Genomic DNA, 23,312 nt, shown 5'->3' with positions numbered 1-23,312 from the left:
CTGGTTCTGCCTCCCAGTGCTGGGATTAAAGGCGTGCACCACCACCGCCCGGCTGAGCATGAGACTCTTAAACCCAGAGTCATGGGTTCATGTCCCACGTTGGGTGCAAATTGTAAACAAATTTCTAAACAGCCTTATTAAATAAAAAACACAGAGCCAAATATAGGGGTGAAAGCCTTAAAAATCAGAGAAATAGTCATAGCCACAAACCTTACCTCTTCAGCTCTGCAGCTACCTAAAGTGAGCTACTTCCTGTCTACCTGCATCTTTATTGCTTTGCTGTTCTGCCCTCTCATTGGCTCTTAGCCCAGCTATCTCACTTCCTTGTTGCTGCCTGCCTGTAAAGACCTTCAGGTCTCTATGGTTGGTACTGGGATTAAAGGTGTGTGTCACCACACTTGGCTCTATTCTTTAGTGTGTCCTTGAACACATAGAGACCCTGCCTGCCACATGATCGGATTAAAGGTGTGTGCTACCACTACCTGACTTCTATGCTTACTTAAAAATGTCTGGCCTTTTCCCCCTTGATCTCCAGGCATGCTTTATTTATTAACATATGAATAAAATATAACCACATTTCAACACAAATAAAATATCACCATAGTTAGTAGTAGTAGTATATTTGGCTTAAACTCCCTGTTTTACTTAAACTTCCTATTTCATTGTGTCATTTTCTTGGATGTTCATCCATTTCTCACTATGTAAGAGAAACAGAAATCAGTGAGGATCCATCTCTCCCATCCACATCCTGTCTCTGTATTAAAACTTTATTATAAAACATCACTATCAGTCTATGTTTTTGTTTATGCTGTAAAAAATGTTTACATTCATTTACTCATTTTGATTGTGCATCTCTATGACTGAATATCTCTGTATATGTGCAAATTTGTGCAGTGACATATGTGAGCATATCCTGTATTGATTCTCTGCTTTTCAACATGTGGACTGAAGACTGAACTCAGGTATTCAGGCTTGGATGGAAGTACCTTTAGCAACTGAACCACCTTGTCAGCCCATTTCTACTTCTTTGCTTGCATCGCAGCAAAATTATTGCCTTTTTGGTATTGATTTAGATATAATTTCCTCATAAGGCTCTCTATTCTTTCTCCACTGTTATTGTTTACCATCTGTTTTTCTTGCTACCTGTAAGTACCATGTAACCTGAAACTATTAGATCAATGCCATATCACAGCTGTTCCTAGGCAGTCCAAGTTTAGGATTAAGTGGATTTTGTTACAGGAAATAGAGCTTCACAAGGAGGATGAGATTTATAAATGACTCCATAGAAGTTTCTTGACATCCACATAGATGTTTATATTAATATATGCATGTGATAGATTCTTTTTCAGAAAAGTTTATGTGTGTGGTCCGAATTTTTATCAACCCATTCTATTTTTAATGTGTTGGGTGAGTTTTGAGTAACTAAAAGAACTCAATTACAGAACAAATTGTTTTCTCTCTGAAAATGTTTTTGTAATGGTTTTCTGGTTTTAAGTTTGTTTTATTCATATATGGGATTTCTTGAAGTGTAGTACTGTTAAATTTATATATCTCCTTTATACGATGAATGGCTTTCTATATGTCAATCAATTTTTCCATAAATGTATGGCCATTAAATTATGATATTTGCTTTCAGAATGATTAAAAACAGTGGTCTTTGAAAATGATTAAAACTATTTAAGAATTAGACCTTCAGCTCCTTTACAGAGGCTAGGTTGATTATAGGGACCCCAGATCATTGCCTTGTCCAATTGTCATCAGAGAAGCTTCACTTGGCAACTGATGGAAGCATGCTGAGACCCATAGCCAAACATTAGGCAGGCCTTGGGAAATCCTGTGAAAGAGGGGGAGGAAGCATTGTGGGAGCCAGAGGGCTGAGGATACCATGGAAAAATATACAGAGTCTCACAGAGATTAAACCACTAACCAGAGAACTTTCATGGGACCTGTGCCCTTTGTACATGTGTTGCTGTTGTGTGGCTTCATCTACTTGTGGGACTCCTGGCAGAGGGAGTGGGGGCTGTCTCTGACTCTGTTGCCTGCTCTTGAGACCTTTCCTCCTACCAGGTTGCCTCCTCCAGCCTTAATAGGAGAAGAGGTGCCTAGTCTTGCTGCAACTTGATATATACATGAAAGGCTTGTACTTTTCTGAAGGGAAAGTACAGGAAGTAGATGGGGTGAGGGACTGGGGGTAGGGGAGTGGGGGTGGGGAAACTGTGATCAGGCTGGGAAAAATTAATTAATTGATTAATTTAAAAAATTAAGAATTAGGTCTAGCAAGATGCCACATTGGGAAGCACTTGCTGCACAAGCTAATGACAGGTTAATTTGATGTGGTGCATGTACAGATGTGTAATGACCAAATCAGGGCAATTAGTGCATTCATCATTTTAACATTCATCTTCTGTGTGGTTTGGCATCCTTAGCCCAGGTGTTAACCCCTTAACCTCTGGTGTAGTGATTATTGTACTGGCACTTTCAGTTTACTCCCCCCCCCCCCCCCCCGCCCCTAATTTGTTGAGCTGACTCGTCTGTTTCTGAGCTTCTGAACATGGGATCACTTACAGAAGAAGCATGCTACGACAGCATGAAAAAGGGAGAGAAAATGAGGGGTTGGTAGGAAAACAGAAAGATCTGGAGTAAGACTTAGAAGGGGAAAAAAAAAGGTTACTGTGGCAACATGACTGCCCAGGCTCATGTGGGGAAGACTGCCCAGGCTCACGGTGACAGGAAATGAACAAACAACACAGTGACCAGAGGAATCGCTTAAGAGGCAGATGACGAGTCAGCTTAGGAGGCAGCCAAGTAATTGAGTTAATTTTCAAAAGGCCTTCGACGAGACTCTCCTACCTTGAGCACTGCTGCCCACCCCTCCAGTGACTTACCTCCGCAAGATAGAATTCATCATACTGCCTTCTGAAGTTCTCTCCCTTGTAGTAGTTGCTGGCTGCGACTATCACGTCCACAGTCACCATGCTCAGGATAAACATGTGGAAGACAGATGACCGCATCATTTTCTGAGGAGGCAAAATGGATAGGTAAACTCTTCATGAAGACACGAACCTCACCATTAGCTGCCATGTGAATGCTGATATGTTTTGAGGGACAACAGGTCTATGGGACAATATGGCAGTGAAAAATAGTTTTTCCAAGACCACTGATCAATGTCTTTCTTGCTTAATATTGGGATCAAAGGAAGCCATTTCCTTCAGTGAGTTAAAGATGTATAGGAACATAGTTTCAGAAATCTTCAGTTAGAAATGGAAAATATATTTAATTGAACTTATATATACTTGAATCTTGTATAATAGGTTGTTTTGACCCTGAGTTCTGACTATATGGAAAACTAGTTTCCAAATGGTTACCCTGAAAAACAAGCATGACCATTTGGTATCAAGTAAGAGAATGAAGACATTTTGCAGATGGTTATAAAGTTGGAAAGAGGGAGAAACAGAAGATTTATTTTCCATTATTGCTTCCATAAATACCTTCTGAAAATAATCCTATAGTGAATAATGACTGTCTGTTAAGCTTATTATGTGTCTTGGGCTGTTCTAGAATTTTACATAGATTAACTCAATTAAAATCCATGCTAATTCTAGGATGTTATTCTAATTTGATGGATAAGAAAACTGAAACTCTAAGAGGTTAAACAATTTTTTTCACTGTCACATAAGAATCGAGGCTAGACTCAGGATTGGGAATTAAATCTGATCCAAGTCCATTGTGTATGTTTGAGTGGAGTTAACTTAGCATTAAAAACAAGTATTACGGTAGCTGCCACATGTTGAATGCTTACTATGTGCCAAGTAATTTATGTACCTGTTATTCATGTTGTGTCTGTTAATGCCACAGCTCAAAACAGTAGGATACATATGACATGCATTATACAGAGTTCAGAGAGTTTAGGTTGTTTGTTCAAAACCACACAGCAACAATGCATCAGAACTGAGCTCTGCCATTAAGTCTATTTGAAGTCCATTCTGTGATTTTACTCCCTTTTCTGGAAGAGATCATCTAAGAGGAGAAAACAGAGGGTGAAGGCTCTGGACACGGAGAGCCAACTGCTTAGGACCGATGCCACCACATGATCGCTTCCTTTTTTGTTTTTTGAGTTTTAGAGAGAAATTTATTATAGATTCATAAGGAGAGAGTGAGTGAGAGAAAGATAGAGGAAGAGAGAGACTATGAATTTGAATGAGGCATGGAGAGAGAACCAAGCAATTTAATTTAGACATGGAGATCAGTCGCATGGCAGATAAGCAGATGTATAGTACAAAGTGGAGGCAGGTGTGGAGTAAGGCTTCAGAGAAAAGCTTTCATAGGCTCTGCCAACATCCAAAAATCAAAACCTTTCTGAGTCAGGACATAGAAAGGCAGTCACATCTCTTCTTGAGGCTTTTCTTCCCCATACTATGGACACTGTGTGCCCCTACCCTATGATCTGACTGAAAAGCTCCTTAGTATTGCAACTAAAAGAGCCTACATAAAGCTCAGGTTGAGAATAAGATAAAGTGTACCTGAAAGATGTCCAAAGCATCATTTTACCCAGCCTTTTTTAGCAAAATGGGGTGGAGCCAAATAGTCTGGAGCTGAGACTCCACCACTTCCTGATGCTGTATCCCTAACAAGCCACTGCACCTCTATTTTCTCCTCAGTAAAGTGGACACAATGTGTCTGCTCAAAAGGTATATTATTGTAGATGTAATGGTCTTATTAAATAAGAAACACAGAGCCAAGTGCAGAGTTAAAAGCCCAAGAGGTCAGAGCAGTAGCTAAGAGCTGAGACTAAAACCGTCTTCTTATGCCTTGCTGCCGCTGCTGTCCTTCCCCTGAGCAAGAGACCTACTTCCTCTGTGTCTCTCTTTTTATTGACTTTCTGTTCTGCCTTCTCATTGATTGTAAGCCCAACCACATGACCTCCTCATCACTGCCTGTCTATACAGACCTCCAGGTCTCTATGGTTGGTATTGAGATTAAAGGCATGTGTCTCCAAGCTGGCTATGTCCTTGAACACACAGACTCTGCCTGCCATATGATTGGATTAAGAGTGTGCGCCACCACCACCCAGTTTCTGCTATGGCTTGCTATTAGCTCTGACCCCCAGGCAACTCTATTTATTAACATACAAATAAAATCACATTTAAGCACAAATGAAATATCACCATACATTATCATTTTAAAATAAATCAACATCTATGAAGATGTGTTATATAAAGACCTCTAGTACAAACAAATGCCATTTCACGAACCAGATACATTTCTGTTAGAAATGAGAAATTAGTCACACAGGGGCAAAGAATTAATTATATTGAACATCTTTGAGCCCAGAACCAAGGGAGATAAACCAAAATGACAAAAACCTAATAACTCTAGAGATATCTGAACCAAGGGAAAAGCAGATTTCCCATGAAGCTTCATGTCTTTCCTGGGGATTGAAACATTTTTATATCCATTTTTCTTTGACTTTATTTCATTGGTAATACAAAAATCAAATTCCAGAACTGCCAATCAACCTGTTTGTATGGCCATCAATTTACTTGCAAGAACTACTGATCTTTATAACACAGATAAGTAAATCAGTTGTCAAGTTTCTATTCTTGTTAGAACTTGCATTGTTACTTTCTTTGCATTCTCTTTCTTTGCATTGTTAGAGTTAAATTCCACGCCTATCATTTCCTTTCTATACTCTTTTCAACATAATGTTCTATTAAAAACATGTCAACCGATTTCTATTTTATTAGCATGACAGAAAAGCCACAACTTTTTCTTTCTGTTTTCCTTCACTGTGGATTTAGGTCTTAAGTAAACTATTACTACAGAAAAGTCTGAACAAAGCTTTCAGCCATGGCTGTCAAAAAACTTTGAAATTGGTTTTGTAACTGTCACAGCTTGGCTTTGGTGCTGTCATTATAATTAGGTTATCTTTTTGTCTGAATGTCTATGTATCTTTGTTGGTACAGAGTCATTAAAATAATCACTTACAATGGAGTTTGATATGCTATAATCACTGTGCCTTAGTTGACTTGCTCCAAAGTAATAACTTTCAAACATTAAATAAGAATGAATGTGATAAGTATGTGTAGGAGCCAAATTTGAATATTAAGACCAGTAACTCCAGCTTTAATATGAAAGCTGGTGGCAGAGGCCACTGGAACTGAATTCAATCAACCAGTGTTAAGAAACTGTCCTCAGCTTCCATGATGCAAAATGGCTGATAATATCTCATCTGCATTCATTCTTGTGTCTGCAGAAGTCTAAGTCTGCACCTTTAATTTTTACTTTCTTATGCAAATTAACAGAAAGAAAATTGTTGAAGTTGAAGAGGTGTCACAAAATACTATGAAACTTGAGGTTTCCACAGTTCTATCACTTAACATAAATCTAGGTTTTACCTATCATCTATTTATCTATATAGAGACATGCACACACATACTTGTCCATGAACACCCACATGCACAAATTTAAATGTATGTATATATGTGATATATTTTTATATATATAGTATAAGAATTTTTAGACATCTGTATTCAAGCTTTTAAAAGTTCCTTCATTTAAAATGTCATTTTAGTTCACTTTTCTTTAAGTCAAGGGACAGAAGAGATGGTTCAGTGTTTAAGAATGATTGTTGCTCTTTTAGATGATCCAAGTTCTGTTCCTACTACCCACATAGGGCATCTCACAATCTCCTATAATTCCAGCTCCAGGAATTCTGACACCATCTTCTGGTCTCAGTGGGTATATGCACCTACTCACATAGACATGCATACACAGACAAAAATAAAAATAAAAATGGAATCCCATTTTAAAGTGCTATGAAAAAAAGTCAGACAACCTCTGAATAACTTTTAGTTTTTCTTTGCTCCACCATCCACTTATTTGTATAAATGGCAATTGCAATTACCAAGGCGTGAAGAGACTATAATAGAATCTTTCCCAAGGCATCAAAATCTGTTAGAAACACTAGAGACTTTCAACTCAAAAGGTCTCTGGGTCAGCTGCACCCTTGGAGGTGCTTAGAAACGCAAGAACTAAGGCTGCTTCCCCTCCACAAAGAATTCAAATCTGTAACTTTAACAAGGTCCCTAGGTGGTTTCCTGTGTCATGTTCAAGTTTAAGAATAAGTGCGGTACATAATACTCATTGAATAAGAGGGTAAACTGGGTGACCTATAAAATTATCAGATTCTTCAAACTTCTTGATTCTAGAAGCTTGCAATGATTGAAGTAGAATCTAACAAAGACTGGATGAATATCATTGTTATATTAAGATCACTAGAGCCCCAAATTGATGGCAATTCCTTCCCATGCAATTCCAAGGCAAAGAACCCATTAGACAAAAGGGTTTGCACCATGAGGGGGCTTTTTGAAACCACAGTTACAGACTCTTTAAAAATGGCAGGGGATGGATAGTGTCAAGAGCTAGAAAAGAAAAAGGAATAGCATTTGATTAGTTTCCAAAAATAATTTAGTCTCACTAATGTCTCATATTTTTCTCCAGTGAAAATGAGTTTTGACTTCTGACCTGCCGCACATGATAAATTTGTTTTGTTTTAAGTAGCTAAGTTTGTGGACATTTGCTTCAGTTGTAATAGGAGAACCAGAGCACTGTCTATGATTCTGATGGACATCAGCTCAAATTATCTTCTAGGGAAACGACTGAACACACCTACCCAGTACTGTGAAGTGATACTTGAACTATGGTCTCCACACAGGGTGACTCATCAGTAGGATGCTGTAAATACTGTTGCTTCAAATGTAAACATTATAGTAACTATATCTTTCATCTTGCTTTGTACTAGGAAGTGCCATGAGAGAATGAGTGTGAAGCAATGGTGCAAAGGCCAAGAACAAGAAATATCACTTTTATACTAGTTTGAGGGCTGAGGATGTAGCTCAATGGTTGAGTGCCTGTCTAGCTAGCATGCATGGAATCTGTGTTCATGCAAAAAGGAAAGAGAGAGAAAAACACTAGTTTTGAGTCCTATTGTCCAAGGAAAGCCTTCATGAGACTGTAAGTGAAGCCACATGTGGACTGAGCTCCTTGATCAATTAAAATCGATATTAACAAGAAATTGTATCATGAGATGAGGCAATCTGTACTAGAGTGCTTGGTCTGTGCCAAGCTTCATTTCAAGTACACTGCATACTGATGTAATGACACCATTTGGTCTTCAATAGTCTCAAGTATTTGGTGTTCATGTCATCCCCCCTTCATCAGGAAGAAATAGACTTCTTAGAAAGGATAAGTAGTGTTCCAATCACATCAAGTTGGAATGCATTCCCAAATGTTTTGGGAAGAAAGCAGATGTTCTTCTACTTTCTTTGAGCAGTCAAGAAGCCCTTGACATGGCTCTGGATGCTGAAATAGGTGTGAAACAGTATCCTTGCTAAGGGTTTGTCTGGGAATAGAAGACAGAAGTACATGAAGCTTGTGTTTGAAACCTTAAGACAGTTTGTTCTGTACAGAAGGATGTAAGATCATTATGATATAATGGAATGTTGAAGACTGGTTGAGCTCTGTGCCTGACTTGACAACATTTGATCTTTATGACAACATTTTCTCTTCTAGAAAATGGATGCTGTAATAGTTACATATTAGTTTGAAATATGAATATAAACAGGACTATTTAATGCAGTGTGTAGCCTAGTAGTTATCTTGAATATTGTATTGGAAAACTGGAGGGCTTTAAAAATAGAGATATGATCAGTTGCTTATGGAGGAAGGTAAGAGAGATAAAACATGAGGGATTAATTAAAAGAAGTAACAAATCTTGAGACAGACTATGAAGATTCATTCATTTTAAAAATGTCTAAAGTGATTTTGTTTTGGGTAGTTTATATGTAAGTATTTTGTGGGAACTGCTTCTATTAATTTTTCAGTTAATATCTTTTATATGAAGTTGTACCTTTGAGAGTCTTAAGATTCTGTAGATAGAATATCCCAAATAGAACACTTGTGGCCTTAGAGTACACAAGGCATATAAATTATGTTACAATAATGAATACCACAGTTCAGAAGTTGAATCTTTCATTTGCTTATTGAGTGAACAAAATATACTACCTTAGTTAAAAATAAAGTTCCACCTATTGAACATTGCATCATTTGGATACCAAATTTTGAATTTCATTTGGATTTCAAAATAAATAATTTAGAGAACAATGCATTTATAAGATAAATTTTTCAGAAACCATCTTGCATATGATCTGTGAGCCTAAGAATAAGAACATAACAATGAGCAACTTCACAAAACCTAAAATAAATCTCCCATTCACAAGTACTTTTTGAGAAGACATCTGCATGTCAATGCTTCTATAATTGATATACAAAATGGTTCCACCCAATTAAAATAATTTTTGTTAGGTAGGTAATATATTTATATCAATACTGAAAACAGATCAGTGGATGTTCTTCTAGACTGTGTCTTTCGACATCACCTGTCCTTAGATAGGCAGGACAGAAAGGGATCCACAAGTAACTCTGCACAAGGGTACTAGGAGTTCATGAAACCATGAACACCCTGCCAATGGCCATGCTTGCCCTGTTCTTAGGTAAAAGTGAACATCTAGAAATCAAATTGCAGGAAGAAAACTCTCATAAGACCCTTTAATCTCTTGTCCAGTATCAGTAAATTTTCTACTGTTATGTCATTAAATCACATATTAGTAGTCATACTATTATCATCAATATACTTCAGCCATCAGCTCCTGACCCTACAACACAAGTTAGATTTTATTAAGAAGAAACTCCACAGAGAAACCCTGTCTCAAAAAACTAAAAAGAAGAAGAAGAAGAAGAAGAAGAAGAAGAAGAAGAAGAAGAAGAAGAAGAAGAAGAAGAAGAAGAAGAAGAAGAAGAAGAAATTCATGTGTGTTAGATGGGAAAAGTTGCTAATCTGGGTCGAATGTTATTCTTAGCTAGTGATTTTAACGTTTCTTTTAGTCTGTGTGGAAAAGTGTGGTGGCCTCTCACTGAACTCAACCCATGGGTGTCCATTCCCTTGGCAGTATCTTCTACAGCAACTCTCAATCCACTCAAGTGATTTTCTCTGGTTAGTTTGTAATAACAGAGGAGTCGTGAGCAGAGAATAGGGAAATACTTGTTTGTTAGGATTTACTCTCCTTATTCTAGGGTGCCTGAGCCACCACACTGACATGCTGACCTAGCAATGGATCCTAACATCCTCTTCACTCCATTGTCAGCCAGCAAAGCCCAGAGCATAAATATGAGCTGAAGAGTAGCTGACCATAGATGCCCAAGCTATTAGCTGAGATTTGGCATGGACTGCAAGAGCTTTTCAGGAAAATCATAGATTCACAAACAAAAATTAGTATCTTCTTTATAAACCAGAATGGCTTAAACCAGTCAGTTTCATTTGATTGCTAACCACCAGACTATCCCAGGCATTCTGATACTTTCATGGATCATTGATCTGATCTAGGGATTTGAAAATTAATGATCTAATAATGAATGTTGATCCTTGGGGAAGGGAAGAGAATTTATGGGTGTCCTAAAGGTATTCAACCTCATTATCCCAGGCCTAACCACATACATAACGTTCTGTTTTTTTCTATTCAGAGACTCATCATGACCCACAATACCATAGCATTCACATTAATACAATGCCTTGCTCAGCACTAGAGACCCACAGAAGATACTTTGGGACACTGTGAGACTGTATTGAAGACCACACTCATCTGCATTGCATTGGTAAAAGCAAGGGACACTTAAAATAGGCCATTTTCTAAAATTTAACAAAATCATCTGTCCTGAATTGATTTAAGCTATGGTCTATATTGCTTAGAAAGGCTTTAATTTAGGACAGCATGTGTTTTCCAGAATACAATGTCATAATGGACATTCACACTTTGAACCATATTACTGAACAGTGCTTAATATGCCCCTGTTTCCTCACACTTTGTGGCCACAAATTTATGGATTAGTAGGAGAAAGGAGAAGTAAATGAAGATCTGTACCAAACACTTCCAATTAGTTCAACTATAATTTAAGGATTAAGAACTCAGTGTCCCTACATGAATTCATTATTGACATTTGAAAAAAAAAATCAGGAAGTAGAATGTAAAATCTTGGCTTGTAAGCAATGACATGTTGACCTTGTTAATATGCTAGCCTCAGATAATAATAAAGATCAGAACATTAGAATTTTTACCATATCTTTCTCTCATGCTAGAAAAAAAGAATAACAGAAGAAAGACACTTAAACACTATTATTTGGTTCCTCTCCTCAAGTTTTCCTCTAAGCCTATTAATTTAGCTCTGATATAAGAAATGGGGCATGTCATTGTGCCTATGTGTCTGTATATAAGTATACATAATAAGTAGCTGTATTTAGTCACTACATAATGTAAACCTGTTTCAAGGCAATATATTTTTTAATCTACAAACTGGAATAAACAAACAAATGAATTTAGAAACAAGGACAAAGAAACAGACTTCCAAGCCCTGGGGTTGGAGTTGAGGGTGGGAAAAATGGCTGAGCCTGAAGGCTGAGTCAGTTGACCATGGAATGTACAAGAACTAACTTCTTAGAAGTACGCATTGACCCTCAAGTGGTGAGTGAGGCTGTGAATGTGCTAAGGACAAGGATGGTCCTTTCTCCAGGTTGAGTGACCAACTATCTCCCACAGCCTATGCTGGGAATTTGTGGAGCATCAATCCTGATACTTACATATAGAAGGATATTATTATTCCTGTTTGTCAGATAAGAAAAATGAAAAAAAAAAGCTTTGGAAAGTTGTCCCAAGTGGTCCTTGAATTCATTGTGTTAGCTAGACCTCCTTATCTTCTCACACTGGTCCAGGAAGACAGAGGATACTAGCTGATAAAATGAGCTTAACTTCTCACAGGCACCACCAATTCTAAAATTATCTATCAGTTATGGGATGATTCACTAAGAAAATAAATATTATAAGAACTATCTAGGATGTCACTCCATCATTCAAAATACATGTATCACACTGTTCACCCCTTCTCAATCGTCACCTTCAATGGAAAATTTCTCAAAATGCATTAAAACACAACCGTAATAATCTTGTCATAATTTGACCTATTTATGGGGAAAAAAGCCTTTTACCTCTTTTCCTTGCAGAAGAGGGAACAACATGGGATGTTACCAGAAAGAAATTGAGTGGGAGTACTCCATGTCTCATGCATACCTTCATTTTCCTGTCAGATATTCTTTACTGATAATAGACCACTGGTTATGCATGTGTTTGAAGAGAGTGCCAAGAATGCAGCCACATCTGTCAAACTGACAAGGATGAAAACTCCTACCTGAGAGGTAGGGGGATGGCTTGTCACAGCAACAGCTGAGGAATGACTTCCCCATTTAATTTGATTCTATTCATCATGCATTATAGTGACCCCTCACACAGATGTTGCTCTTATAAAAAGCAGCACTTAAATGGCTACCTAATGGTGGGTTTGATGCTAAAAGAGTCAATTAAACTTTTCAGTTTTCTGAGATCTGCACTTAAGCATACATTCAAGAAACTTTCTAAATTGTTTCATAATACTGCATGGGAGACTTCCCTCACTGCCTAAATAATAGCAGAGTGTAGACAAATTTTTTCTTTGGGCTGCCAGCTCACAAATAACAACACAGAGACATTATTAATTATGAAAGCTCAGCTTTAGCTTACGTCTGTTCCTAACTAGTTCTTATAAATTAAATTAACCCATATTCTTCAGTCTATGTTCTGTTGGGTGGCTCAACACCTCATCTATTTGTACTGTTCATTGTGCTTCCTCCACACTAGCTGGCAACTCTGTCTTTCCTCTTCCCAGAGATCTTTCTCTTTCTGGAAGTCTCGCCTATCTCTCCTGTCTAGCTATTAGCCATTCAGCTTTTATTACACCAATCACAGCAATAATCTTCACACAGTGTACAAATATCTCACAGCAGGAGAGTGCACAGTTTGCATCCATGCATCTAGTATCCACACTTTGGATTTGTCTCCGTATTTGAAATTTTTATTGCTTTGTATTGATATACAAGTGATATATCCTTTAGAAATATATGGGATTTCTGAAAATCATTTATAAGTGGATAATTGACATGTTAGCAATCTGAAGATTGCTTATGAATCTGCAAAAATTCATAAGTGGCCAACAAATGTATGAAAAGATGATTGCATTAACTGGCATAATCAGAAGGGAAGAAATTTACTGCTATGTGATGCCGTTGGTCTGCCTGTCCCAATCTACAGGTTCCCTGAGCGAGATTCCAGTCTCTCCATCTAAACAAGTCCTGTACACCTTTCATCAGAGCCTAGACAGGCAAGTCTGCCCAATTCTCTAACCTCCAAACACCTTTCTCAAACCCAAGGTTTAGCCCATACCCTAAATCCAGTATTCCATTTGGCCATCCTAGCTTGCCCTGGCCCCTACTGGCAGGCTTCAGCCAGGACATGCTCTGCCCACTTGCAGACTTCTCATGTGCCAAATTCAACATCTCCACATAGCCAAGTCCTGCACATATTATCCCAGTGCTTAGCTTGGTGAGTTCAACTGATCCCTCCTTCCATGAAACACCCTCAACCCTCTCAGATCTACCTCCAAACTCTGGGATTGAATCAGGACATACATTCTGCATGTGATCCCAGCTCCCTCTAACTTACTTCATTCTACTTAAGTAATATTAACCATTTATGACTTACACAGCCTATAGATCCTGTGTTTTGCCACAATCTACTCTGTCTGCATCAAACACAGAACAAAAGAAGACCACATGCACAGATGTCATTGCAAAAATGCAGACAACATGAAAGTTCAAGGCAGTATCCTCCACAACTCCCAAAGCCAACCAATCCTATAAACGTTTTCTCACATGAGAATTACCTTGATAAATCCTAGGACACAAAGAGTAAAAGAACAATCATAAATTTCTTTAAAAATTCAAGGAATTGAAAGAAGACACAAAGAAATAATGAACTTAAAGGGAATGAATTTAAAGAGAATAAAGGCTTGAGTGATGCCCAGGAAAACACAAACGTAAGCCTGATGGAAATGATGAAGATAATCCAGAATTTGAAAATGGAAATCAATAAAACATTAGAAACATCAAAAAGAACTCAAGCAGAAATGAAGATGGAACTAAATAACTCAATAAACAACTATCCAACTCAAGGGAAAGCCTTGAAATTAGAGTGAATTAAGAAGATGATTGAATATCAGGACTCAATGATAAAGTTTTAATAACTATAGCTTTTTTCTTCTTTCTACAATCCATTGGTGGTTTATTCATCTCTTGAGTTCAAAATATGGCTTCTTGTATTTAAGTTTGATCTGTTGGATATAAAATTTTTTAGGTTGTTTATATCTTGAAATTTTTTTCTTCTTTAACTATGGCAAATGTGTACTGATGGGTCCATTAGTCTAGTTTGCCAGTTGTAGTCTTTCAGGACTTGTGATACATTGTTTTAGGCTGTTCTGGATTCCAAAGTTTCCACTGAGGAATCAGCCATTATTCTTATGTGTTTTCCTTTATATATGACTTGAATATTTAAAATAGACCACATCTTGGGACAGAAAACAAATCTTAATAAATTCAGAAAGATTGAAATAACTTTGTGTATCTTATTGCACCATAATACAATAAAATGAAATTAAGAGCAAACAGATTTCTAGCAAGTACACAAATTCAAGGAGATTAAAATCCATTGCTGAATGATGGATGAGTCAAAGAAGAAATTAAGAAACAAAAACATCTGCCAGTTGGTGGTGGTACACGCCTTTGATCCCAGCACTTGAAAGGCAGAGGCAAGTGGATCTCTGTGAGTTCGAGGCCAGCCTGGGCTACAGAGTGAGTTCCAGAAAAGGTTCCAAAGCTACAAGAGAAATTCTGTCTCAAAGAACCAAATTAAAAAATCTTCTGGAATTAAATGAAAATGAAAATATAAACAACAAAACTCTTGAGAAATGCTAAAAGAGCTCTATAGATTTATAGCTCCAAATGCTCACATTAAAAATAAACACAAATAAAATGCCTTAATGATGTAACTAAAAAAGATTTGAAATAAAGAAACAAACAACAAACAAAAACCCCAAACAAACAGAAAATCCAAAACAAACAAAAAAGAAAAACAAGAACAAAACAAAACAAAACCAAGTAGTTGGCAAGAAATAATAAAAATCAGAGCAGAAATTAATGAGATAGAAGAAAAAAGAAAAATACAAGAGCTGGTTCTTTGAGAAGATGAAGATTGACAGACTATTGACATAATCAATCAAAAGAAATAAAGAGATGATAAATTAACAGAATCAGAATTGATGATGGAAACATTACAAAGGACACCAAAAACATTAAGGATTTTGTAAAGGATTTGAGCATTTACATACTTGAAAATCCATATCCAAGTTAGCTTGTCTTGTACCAAATCCCCATGGACACTAACAAGTGATTGTTATTGTATTTTGTTTAAGTGGAGCAGCTGCTTCTGCTTCAATTCCCATGACCAAATTCTTGAACTCAATACCTCTCATAATTTGTGAGCTATTCTTAAATCACATTTCCTCTCAGTTCACCCTGATTTTGCAAGTTTTCTGGTGATTTTCTTCTGAGAACTTGTGTGGGAGGTCACAGGCTCAGAGTCATAGTTAGCCACTGTGGCTAATCCGAATAAAGCTATAGTGATTAGGTAAAAGAATGGAGACAGGTACATAGGGAGAAATGAAAAATGGAAAATTATGTGGCTCAGAAGAAGTGAAGGTACAGGATGTACAATGACCTGAGATACAGATTATATCTGCAATGGGCACACTCTTTGAACATCATGATAAAACATTTCTCAACTGAAAACACAAATGTCTATGTAATTTTCTCAAATTATATAGTGGTAATGGGAGAAGAATGTTAGAGTTAGCTTTAGAACAAAGAAAAGATAATCCAGTTATGAGGACTGGTTTAGTAAGGCACTCACACCAGCAGTTTCAGCACATGGGCTGCTACCCCTTGGGCCGAATGATCTTTTCACAGAGATTGCCTAAGACTGTATGTAAACAGATATTTACATTATGACTCATAGCAGTAGTAAAACTACAGTTATAAAGTAGCAACAAAGATGATTTTATGGTTGGGGGTCACCACAGTATGAGGAAGTCTATTAAAGGGTCTCAGCATTAGGAAGTTTGAGAACCACTGCCTTAGACTGTGGCCCCTTTTCTCCAACCATTCTACTCTCATAGTACAAAGTAGAGGCTGGAAGGGGGACTCTAGCTAGCCAGCAAATGAGTAGCTCCAGGGAAGGGAAGACAGAACAAGGAAGCTAATTCAGGTTGGAGAATGAAGGTGCTTCATGGGACACAGGACTTTCACTTATTTCTTCGTAATTTAATAGTGAATCTGTCAGGAATTATATATATATAATTCCACATATATATATACACTAGAACTAGATATATTACTAAACTTAGCCTATGAAACTGATATGAAATCATTAAATGGATCAATAGGAGTACTGTCATTGCAAAATGAATACAATTAATATTAAATTGATGAAAACTTTTAACAAGTGTGTTAGAGATCTTAAGAATCCCATCAGGTCAAATAGCACTGTTCTGTCAATCTATCTTCCTGTTCTGACTTTAAGGCTTTATAATTAAATGGACAAGCATATTTATTTTCATTTATCATAAACAGAAAAGACCATAATAAGGACATAAAACTAAATCTTTTCTCAGCATGCCTGCATATGATTCCCATTATATTTATTATGCCTGTGATTACAACTATAAACTAAGTCTCATAATGGTAAATGAATTTTCATAGTTTCTAATTGCAGATCAGAGGTGGCTAGACCACTAATAACATTATAGTTTCTATTATTCAGCAGAAGAATTGTATCATCATGTATCATAATTCATTTGAGTAATTCTGCAACCAATAAATATAATGAGAAGGGAGGAAGACCAATAGAGTTAGAACATTTGGCATAAGGTAGAGAAGATTAAGGCACATCAATTAACATTACTAAATTGTCCGAGCTGGGAAACTGAGGCAAAATGGAGTCTCTCTGATTAATGTCAATTATTTAACACCTATTTCTCCAGCAAGGAAAAGCTCTGTATCAGTAGAAGTCACACCAACCATGATTTCTACAAAAAACTGTGTTCAATACTTCAATAGCTCCATATGAATTTATTAAGTGAAAAAGTGTGAGTGGAAGAACAATATAGCATTAGAGTGCCTAAAGTGTTTGGATTCTCCTGAAACTCTGTTCTATTTGTCTTCATGAGACTCACTTCCAGGAACTAGAAATTGAACCAATTATGGCAAAAACAACCACTCTGATAAAAGGCATTTCCTTCTATGTTCATGTCACCATGGCCTAAAACAAGCAGTGCATTGGCAGTATATGTCAAGAAAATACTTCCTGAAAGTAATATGGCTTTAGATAACTGGATGGTTTATATATCTCTTATTTAGTACTCTGTTAGTTTATTTTCATAACAAGTCTGTGATCCCTTGAATATTTTTCAATCAGATAAAACATGGAACAACTGCAAGCAAGTTGCTCTAATTGTATATTAGTGATGTTGGTACAATCAAAATATTTCTAAAGAAAACCAAAAGATAATATTTAATATTATCATTATTCATTTGGGAATAATGAACTTAGCCTGCATTATTTAAATGATAGAAACAAGTAAGTGTGCAACAAAATGAATTTGCAACCTAGAAAACGGGAGAAAATATTTGTGTACCTTATATCGGAAAGGAAAATAAAATCTTAAATATAAATTGTAAATATTCAAGACAGTTATACATCTGAAGAGGAAAAAGAGGTAAACAAATCTGAGTGAATCTAGAAGTTTCATAGGTAGGGACCCCAGACCCCATCTTCTAACCATTTGAGTCTTGTCCTGATCTTAGATGCCCCTGCAATCAATCATCCCATGCTTACTTTTGGGCTTCTTTGTTAAGAAAACACCTTGATATCACCTTGCTCTGAAGACTGGACATGTAGAACAACAGATCATGTGCTAATATATTTCCTTCCCAGTTACACATGGAGGTATTGCAGAGCCCTAAATAACTCAGACAGTTTAGAAAATATTTTGACAAGAATTAACATGGCAACAAAATTTTCTGTTGATTTGGTACTGTTGAAATGTTTTTGCTTGTGTGCCATTATTCATCATTTATCAAATCCCCACTTGCTGATTAGTTTTAGTTTTTTGTCAAGTTGTCACAAGCTAGAGTCATCTTGGAAGAGGGACTCTCACCTGAGAAAATGCCTTCATCATATTGGCCAAAAGAAAAGCCTTTGGGTGCATTTTCTTGATTAATAGTTGTTGTGGGAGGGACCCCATCCACTATAGGTGGTACTGCCCTGGTAGGGTGTCCTGGAATATTATTTTAATAATAGGCAAAGATGTGTTACATTTGTTTCTGCTGCAGAATATTACTTTAACTGTGTAAAGGTGTGTTACTTTTTTTTATACTGCATTTGTTTAATGATATAAGGATATGTGTTTAATTACGTAAAGATATGCTGCATTTGTTTCACCTTGCCTGCCTAAGGCACCTGATTGATCTAATAAAGAGTTCAACGGCCAATAGTTAGGCAGGAGAAAGGATAGGTGGTGCTAGCAGGCAGAGAGAATATATAGAAAGAGATATCTGGGCTCAAAGGGAATGAAAAACTGAGAGAAGGAGGAGAGAAAGAGGGACATACTTGGGGCAAGAAGCCGGGCAGCTGCTAGCCAGACATGAGAAACAGTGAAAGTAAGATATACAGAAGAAAGAAAAGTAAAAATTGCCAAGGCAAAAGGTAGATAAAGAGAAACAGGTTGATTTGAGTTAGAAGGGTTAGACAGAAATGAGCTTAAGCTAGGTCAAGCATTCACAACTAATAATAAGTCTCTGTGTCATGATTTGGGGCCTGGTTGATGGCCCAAAATAAAAAGCCTGGTACAGTAGGTGGTCTTGGATGGTTTAAGAAAACATACTGAATAGACATGGGCAGAAAGGCAGAAAGTAGCATATTTCCATGGCTTCTGCTTAAGTTCCTGCCTTGACTTATCTCAATAGACTGTGACCTGGATATTTAAGCCAAATAAACCATTTTCTATGCAATCTGCTTTTTGTCAAGGTCTTTAGTCACAGCAACAGAAAACAAAGTAGGGTATCTATTATACATCTAAATGAATACTAACTAGATCCTGAATACAGGATAGAATAAAACATTGCCCCAACTTCTTGATAAATCTGGGCAATTCTAGAGTTTGGGGCCTATGGATTTATTTGTATAAAATAAAAGTCAAAGATCCATGCTGAAGGATTTTTAAAAATGTTATTATGCTGTACCTGTAGGCAGGCTGGGGCACGTCCCTGCGGCTTGTTGACATCCACAGCTACCAGCTGCCAACCACCAGCAGCGTCTTCATGGAACATCTTTAAGACAAAGAGAGAGATGATTCAGAGATGTTGAACATGGAATACTGAGAACTCTAGTACTCTCTGCAGCTTTCTGTGTTTAAATATTACTGAAAATCTGTCTTCTTAAAGACTTATATTTAGATAATGAATCATTTTAGCTATGTTCATTTTAATACTAAAAACAAGTGAATAATAATAACACTCTTATGAACAATAGTAATAGCTTACATTTATCGAGCACTTGTTATATGCCATACAATTTCTGCCTTACACAGATTTTTGAATACATAATCTTTTAGATACTCTTCTATGCAGGAAAAATACTTTAGTATCTTAGCTGGTTATAATCATTATTTTTTAGCTCTGCAACAAAAGTGTAGCTAGAATTCTAAAGCATTATGTTTCATCTATTGAGTATATGTAAAAAGACTTTTAAAAATCTTAATTGATATTTCTCAGTGAATTAATTAAAAACATTCTCATGTCAAATAATAGGAGTTCACCTTCAACATGTGGCATGAGTGTGGTAGTATTTCAATGGTGGTAGACTGAGAGGGTGCTTAACTGACTTTGTGTAATTATTTTAACTAGGTCACAATTAATTTACTCAACAGAAACTTAATGCATATGTTTAGAAATGTACATGTCGTTTATATTGGCTTAGACGACTTAGAAGAGATAAAATTCAAGATGCTATTGGCCAACCTGGGATTCCTTCACTCAGGTGTCTAGGTGATAACCTTATGACACAGTCCACTCCCACTTAGGTTCTCATCTGTCAACATTATATCCAACTGGAAGACACTTCCCACATACCCTGTTCCTCAGTAATAGTAGTAGTAGTAGTAATAGTAGTAGTAGTAGTAGTAGTAGTAGTAGTAGTAGTAGTAGTAGTGTATGTGTGTGTGTGTGTGTGTGTGTGTGTGTGTGTGTGTGTGTGTGTGTTGGTTGGTTTTAATGGGATAAATTTTTTAAATAAAGACGCTAACCATAATAATTCACTATTTTGTTTCTGCCCAAATAAAGTTTCTTTTTTGGACACATAAACATTTTCATTGCTACCATTACTTGTGGCTTTATGTTGACCTGATCCCCTGTTATAAAGGGGAATCATTAATAGAAATCTGAGTGGCATAGCACGTGGATCATTACCTTGGCGCCATAATCATACTTTCAAACACTAGCCAGAGAGATTGCAGTTCATTTTCAGGAAGAAAAGTTTTCTTTGTATCGTGATTGCAACAATGGGAAACAAGTGCCTAACCTCACAGGTCAAATATCTAGATTTTAAGTGAAACGACTGAGGTACATTTACACAAAGATTCTTTGACCAAAGATGTCATCACAAATTGTCAGTCCCAGCTGTCTATTGTAGAACTCACCTTCTCTTTAGAATAAAATAAAATTTAAAAGCATTTTTTGGTGGTAGAACCAACCATATCATTCATGAATGGGCTTATTCTGAGAATATAGACTAGCTGGGAAACAAACCAGTTAAAGTAAACTTTAAAGACCCTCTTCAAGATTCTGGGATTCTCTTTTTAAGGGCAAATGTCAAAACCTATGCTGTCAGTCACCAGCTAAGAACACTCTGCCAATGCCTCCTGTACTGTCTTGTCAAGGCACAAAGCACTCCTGGGGCTAATATTTCCTTTCATTGGTGGCAGACTAATTTTCTATGCTAAATTATTTTTCTCCAGCAGACCAAACTCAAATGAATCAATTTAACTGTCAGCAAAAGTGTTCTCTGAAGGTCATCCCTGTGTTTGAAATAAAGTAACAGAAATGAAAAAGTGTCTCATTTTCTTTGGAACCCAAATCATACAACATTTAAATTGGTTAATATGACTATAGTTCTTTGAGATAGAAAGTAGGCTAGCCAACAGAGACAGGAATCCCAAGGGGCTCAGATCTCTGGGGAGGTTGCTGGGTATGACTGTGGTCATTCTTTGTTTGTCTTCCAAGTCAGGGCATTTTTATGAGGACCAGTTCCTACCCGTTCCTAAAAGTTCATTTTGACCAGGTGACTACATACTAGCTCCCCCCCCCCCCCCCCCCGCCAGGATGTGAGCAGAGCCTTCTCATTTTTCCTGTATTTCTTTTCTGCTGGCTTGAATATAGATGTGAGAGTTACAACTGTAAGAGGTATCGTAGTCTTCTATGCAACCATGAGAAGGGAGACTGTGCTAAATGGAGCAGAAAGGTGATGGTGGTTGGGTGAGGATTGGCTCATTGGCAACCTGAACCATTGAGCCAAACTCAACTGATCTCCTTCAACTTTACCCAGAAAGGACACAAATCTATGTTACCTAAAGACTTATATTCAGCATTTGACCTGTATAGTAGAATATAACATAGGTGGTTTTAGTTAAAATGTTGAGTGGTTCCTATGTTTTAATCATGTGACTTTTGTCTTCTGATTATATCACTAAAGTGTTTATTATGTTTACTATTAAGCACTTAGAAATGTGGATGAGAAAAACATTAACAAATATCCCAAGAGATAGCCATTACTGACATTTTAAACTTTAAAGAATTTAACACATGTGTGCATGCATGCATATGTGCACACAAACACACATGTATACATACATACACACATGCACACATATGCAGACCCCACATGAGATCTTTTTTTGTACTAGTAGGTTGTCCATAGATTTTCATGCCAATAAAGTTCAAATATTATTTTACCACTTTCTATTTATTCCAACTTAGTACATTATCATCAATAACAAAATGCAAGAGTTTCAGAATTTGTTTTGCAGTCGTGAAGATTGAACTCAGGGTTTTTCTCAATGCAGACATTTACTTTACCACCAAGCTACATCTCCATCCCTATCCTTATTTTTTTTTCTATACCTTCCAAAGAATCTTCAAATATAATTCTTTGATTATTGTCCAATAATCTGAGGACAAATTCATAGAACTTGATATGCTTAATCAAATAGTATGCATGTTTTAAAGACTTTGGTAGCTATTGCTTGACTGTTGTGGTGGTTTGAATGAAAATGGTCCCCATAGGCCCATATGAAGAGGCACTATTAGGAGATATGGCCTTGTTGGAGAATGTGTCCCTGGGGAAGGGCTTTTAGATTTCAGTGTCACCTCCTCTTTCTGCTGCCTGCAGATCCAGATGTAGAACTCTCAGCTCCTTCTCCAGAACCATGTCTGTCTGAGGGTCACCATGCTTCCTGACATGATGGCAATGGACTAATCTCTGAACCTGCAAGCCAGCCCCAGTTAAATGTTTTACTTTATAAGAGTTGCTGTGGTCACAGTGTCTCTCCACAGCAGTGGAAACCCTAAGACACTGTCTTCTAGGAAAGATGTTCCAGTTACTATTGAGAACCGCTGGTAGTAAAAGTCCGTGAGAGTATACAGCAGTGAACTAGAGTTCAGAAGGTCAACCTATCAGAACTAAGGTTTCTGTTAGAGGAAATATCTGATAAGGACCTTGCCAGCCAGCAGTAGGTGTTGTCTTCTTATGAACAGGGAATTTCGCATGGAACTAAAACAGAGAGGACACATTGGCAATGGCCTGCAGTAGCTAAAACAAAAGGAGGAAGGATCTCATAGTGAGTGAAAAATGAAGGCTGGGCAACCTGAATGGAGTCTCATGTTATCTACAATCAAACAAGACAATTAAACTGTCCATCTTTGCCATTTTTTAACCTGCAATGTGGAAATAATAATAGTACCCACTTCATAATATTGCTACAGTAATTAAATAAGGCAGGTTGTAGTGTCAGTATACTATGTTCAATGCCACTGTTGATATAATGGAGTGATTGCAAGAAGATGCTATCAATTAGTGGGAGGGACATTATCCATCACAGTATAATGGGCATCCATGAACATGCCCCTCTTAGTACAAGCATTTGGGAAAGCATGAAGATTTCAGTCCTGT

General features: G+C 37.0%; 1 protein-coding gene across 6 annotated transcripts in view; it reads right to left on the bottom strand.

Annotated features, from left to right (window-relative positions):
• Nalcn (sodium leak channel, non-selective) overlaps positions 1-23,312 on the bottom strand; it is a 316,074-nt gene that overhangs the window by 189,864 nt on the left and 102,898 nt on the right. For all 6 annotated transcript variants that reach the window (XM_052732374.1, XM_052732370.1, XM_052732372.1 and 3 more), the window contains 2 exons: positions 19,331-19,417; positions 2,886-3,017 (listed from right to left, as the gene is read on the bottom strand). In XM_052732374.1, the coding sequence (XP_052588334.1) occupies positions 2,886-3,017; positions 19,331-19,417 (219 nt within the window). The remainder of the gene's footprint in view (positions 1-2,885; positions 3,018-19,330; positions 19,418-23,312) is intronic.

The sequence above is a fragment of the Peromyscus californicus genome, unplaced genomic scaffold (assembly GCF_007827085.1).
Source record: "Peromyscus californicus insignis strain IS unplaced genomic scaffold, ASM782708v3 Scaffold_12__1_contigs__length_115047231, whole genome shotgun sequence".
Classification (NCBI taxonomy): Eukaryota; Metazoa; Chordata; class Mammalia; order Rodentia; family Cricetidae; genus Peromyscus; species Peromyscus californicus.
This window is presented reverse-complemented; position numbering and strand designations above follow the sequence as displayed.